Here is a 3872-nt window from a genome sequence, read left to right as displayed (position 1 = left end):
TTTACAATTATATATGAAGTTCATCTCAAACAATGTGGAAATAATTTTAGAAAAAAGTCTACGTAAAATTATGTATTGAATAAACTATTTCAATTTCAGAAAGTTCAAATTTTTTCTCCTTTTTGGCTGTTTAATACTTCTTTTTGCTAATGGAAGTATGCGGACGGATTATTTTGATAATTTCTTCAATTGGCATTACAAGTTTTTCCATACCAACGAAAATGCATCAACACCTCCTCACCCGGAGGAGGTCGTGTAGGATCGTGAATATCGAGTGATACTGATCAGAGCCATGATGTATGCTCATAATAAAAAGTTGAATATCGAACAGTTAGCGTAAAAAAAGGAATCGAATTTTATTACATCAAATGATCAAACAATCGAAGCTCCTTAGATCCCTGATTCTCTGTTATTTAACAGAGTGTCAAGGGCATAATCAATCTTTTTGGTCATGAAAGAACTACAAAACAAATCAGTCGAACAAATTCTTGCCACTCGAGAGTAAGGTAAAATATATGCTGACATGAGAATTTCTTGATTTCTCGTGTCTCAATCTTTCATCTTTTCACACACCCTAAAACTCGTGTAAAAGTAAATGTCAGATGGATGATCCATGGAACAAACAAACAGTGAGTCCTTTAGGGATAATAAACCTGTCAAAGCTGTTGAGATTTACGAAGGTGCTCCAACAATGACGCAGCCTTCCTTTTAGCCCTTTCTGTGCCATTTTTGGCAAGCTCTGAGAGCGGTATTACAGCACCAAGTCTGCTTAAACAACTGAGATTTTCACTGTCCCTTTTGCACAAGGAAAGTAAAATGGCAGCTGCATTTTCCTTGTTACGAGGCAAACCAGTCCGTAAAAGATCGATTAAGATGGGTATGGTGCAAGCTTTAAGGATGGCCAATTTTGCCTCATGATGGTTGGCTAGAACTGAAAGAATTGTCAGAGATTCATCAACCATTAAACTGCTTGAATCTGTAAGCATTTTTAACAAAGCACTGATAATCCCGGCTCTAACAGCCCTTCCCTTGTTTCCTTGATAGATACACAGATTGAATAACGCTGTTGCAGCATCTTTCTTCCCTCTAGAGCTTCCATTCTGAAGCAAATCCACCAAAGCTTGTATTGCCCCCGATGCACCAATAATAATTTTGTTTTCATCAGCAAGAGACAAACTGAAGAGGGTTGCTGCTGCATTCTCTTTTGCTTCCATACTTCCAGATCTGAGGACTAGAACAATAGAAGGAATCGCATTGGCAAGCATGATGAGTCCTTTGTTATTGTCAAATATGGAAAGATTGAGCACAGAAGTAACGGCATTTTCTTGAATTTCACTATCCTCAGATGTCAACATACTAACAAGAATTGGAATTGCACCAGCTTCTGCAAGCAAGATTCTGTTGTCCGTACTTCTTTTGGATAACGATCGGATTTCAACTACCGCAGCTCTACGTTCCTCTATTGATCTGCTTGAGAGCTTACGAACAAGTGCTTCAACTGCTGCAAAGTCACCAGTAACATCACGCAGAGATCCATCACTCTTTCTTATTTTCCCATTTACTAGTCCTGTTGGCTGCTCTATATTGTGTTTCAAGCACCACTGGGATATCAGACTTCTCAAAACGTAATTTGGAGTTAGAGTGTGATGCTGGAGCTTCTGCTGTGTTTTCGGGCACGTAGAGTTCCCACAGTCGATCCATCTCTGTATGTAAGATCTCTCATAGGTCTGCAAAGACATTATGTAACTAGATTAAAAGCATTACACATTCAATTTTCTTACCATGTACCAAGATATGTTTTCTTGTTTTTTTTCTGAGTTGCTTAGTAAGAAAGGCCAACTGTACCGATATTTTATCAATGTGAATCTCACCTGCCCGGTTGCAACAATTACTGGATCCCTCATAAGTTCAAGAGATATGGGGCAAAGGAAATCTTCAGGAAATACATGAGAATCTGGTTTCTTGTTCTCCTCCACACTTTTGCAGGTTGAACTTTTGACAGTCCTACTACTCGAATCATTCAAGATATTAACCTCTGATGATGTCAATAAGGTCCTCAAACTATCTTTTTCGTAAACAACATCATCCAAATTGTGGCTTTCCAAGTTGCCTTCGATTGGACCTTCCATGTTTACGTCAACTTCATGAGTGATAATGCCAATATTTTCTATATGTAGACTTCTGGTAAGCCAGTTACTTGACTGGAAAGGATCAATATTCTTGTCCAGTGGATGAGACAAGGCCCTGCATAGTACGTTCGAGTTAAGAGGTCCACCATATCTTTCCGTGGCTCGTCTCAACTGTGCCTTCACTAATTCAACCTGGCAAGTAGATTATGTCAAATTAGCGTACAATTCAAACACCACATACATATGCTCAAAAGTCAAGACCAACCTCAACCTGTTCGTATACTTCTTCTGATATGTCAAAAGCACCATATGGTAAGTTAGCCAGCCCTTTCTCTAATGTCCATGTCACACATTGAAATTGAAAGGAGATTTTCTTCATTGCTCCATCCTTGAACCAAAGGAAAACAGATTTCAGGACAGGCATTAACATTTTATAAAGACAAGGAACTATCAGCTCACACTCGAAACTATGAGATATTAATCAAACAAACAATTGTAGCTCAAAAAGAGATGAGCATAAACAAACTTTATGACAGATATCTATAACAAATGATAGCTATGAACATGATTGATTGTCTTTTGATCTACTGATTGAAGCACACTGGTTTCAAATAACTTTTTTTAAAAGAAAAGAGAGAGTTCGATGCATAGTACATATGCTCCCAAGTCCCATCAACCATTTTATTTTTAAGCATGCACTTCAGACCATGTTTCATTTAAAAAGATACTCATCTCCAAAGGCACAATACATAATAAGCACAGAGACACCTCAAATCAAATCAGTAGAAAAAGATACAATTTAATATTCGACTGACCGATTTAAATTTTTGCAAAACTAATTATATGTGGAGAACCAACAAGTTCAGAACCCCATCTAAGGACATCGTTGCCACACTGAATGTACTGATAGAACAGTCAACAGTTTCAAACCTTCAGATCAGAACATAGAACGAGCCCGTTTCAATGGGGTGGATCCGCGGTGAATCTAGCAAAACTAGAATATTCAATAAAAGTACACAAATATTTCAAATCAATCAAACTCACGAAAGATGAAAAAATCACATCAATTCAGCACATTGACTAAAGAAACAACCTTAAGCAGAAAGGGGCATATTATACACAATTGACTTATGAAATTACCGAAGAAATCAAGGAATTGTCAACGTTGTTAGCAGCAGAAACGAGACTTCTCGCAGCCTGAAGGGCAACGGTCAGATCAGAGAAGCCCAATTCAGCATTTTCTTCAACTTTCTCGTTAGACTCCCCGATTTCTTCAAGAAAATGGGCCAACAGTGAGACTCTTCGAGCCAGGTCGGAACAGTCTTTCTTAAAAAACCCGGAAAAACCAGCAGCTGAGATCCGAACGATGTCCCGCACTAGGCGGAGGGGTGTGGGGATGGCTCCGCCATTTGCCGCCGCGGCGTCCCCGTCGGCCATTCTGAGCGGAGAAAAATCGGTGTGGGGTGTTTGCTTTGCTACAATAAGAATGAAGCCAACATTGTAGTAAATTGGGGACAACCAAACNTGGAGACAAATATGTAGTACCACGAGATGTTAATGTGAATATCATGAAAAGATTCAATGCATTCCACAACTCAATGTGTCTATGAAATGTATACCAACAGAAGTTTATAATATCGATTTTTTTATATATGTATGTGCGCACGTACACAATATATTAATGTTTTTTAGGTACATATATCTCTATGTGTGTGTGATATTCAATCTGGTAAGTTCGGTATA

The 3872-nt window shown here is 38.5% G+C and overlaps 1 protein-coding gene across 2 annotated transcripts; it reads right to left on the bottom strand.

Moving 5' to 3' along the window:
• Positions 1-337: 337 nt before the first annotated feature.
• Positions 338-3651, bottom strand: LOC140979789 (U-box domain-containing protein 11-like). 2 transcript variants are annotated; one of them, XM_073445357.1, is made up of 4 exons: positions 3270-3651; positions 2395-2517; positions 1872-2321; positions 338-1727 (listed from the first exon to the last, which is right to left on the bottom strand). In XM_073445357.1, the coding sequence occupies exons 1-4, from the start codon at positions 3564-3566 to the stop codon at positions 657-659; spliced, it is 1941 nt and encodes a 646-aa protein (XP_073301458.1). In that variant the 5' UTR covers positions 3567-3651; the 3' UTR covers positions 338-656. The 2 variants fall into 2 exon arrangements, with proteins under 2 accessions (XP_073301458.1, XP_073301459.1); XM_073445358.1 differs by having other exon boundaries at positions 2401-2517.
• Positions 3652-3872: the final 221 nt, after the last annotated feature.

Source organism: Primulina huaijiensis, chromosome 6, assembly GCF_012295235.1.
Source record: "Primulina huaijiensis isolate GDHJ02 chromosome 6, ASM1229523v2, whole genome shotgun sequence".
Lineage (NCBI taxonomy): Eukaryota > Viridiplantae > Streptophyta > Magnoliopsida > Lamiales > Gesneriaceae > Primulina > Primulina huaijiensis.
The sequence above is the reverse complement of the archived record's forward strand: the minus strand, read 5'-3'. Positions and strand labels throughout refer to the sequence as shown.

Excerpts from the sequence above, each read along its gene's own strand:
- LOC140979789 (XM_073445357.1), bottom strand. The coding sequence starts at position 3,566 with ATGGCCGACGGGGACGCCGCGGCGGCAAATGGCGGAGCCATCCCCACA. Across the intron at positions 2,518-3,269 it reads ACAATTCCTTGATTTCTTCG|GATGGAGCAATGAAGAAAAT; the intron begins GTAATTTCATAA and ends CTTTGGTTCAAG. Across the intron at positions 2,322-2,394 it reads AAGTATACGAACAGGTTGAG|GTTGAATTAGTGAAGGCACA; the intron begins GTTGGTCTTGAC and ends TCTACTTGCCAG.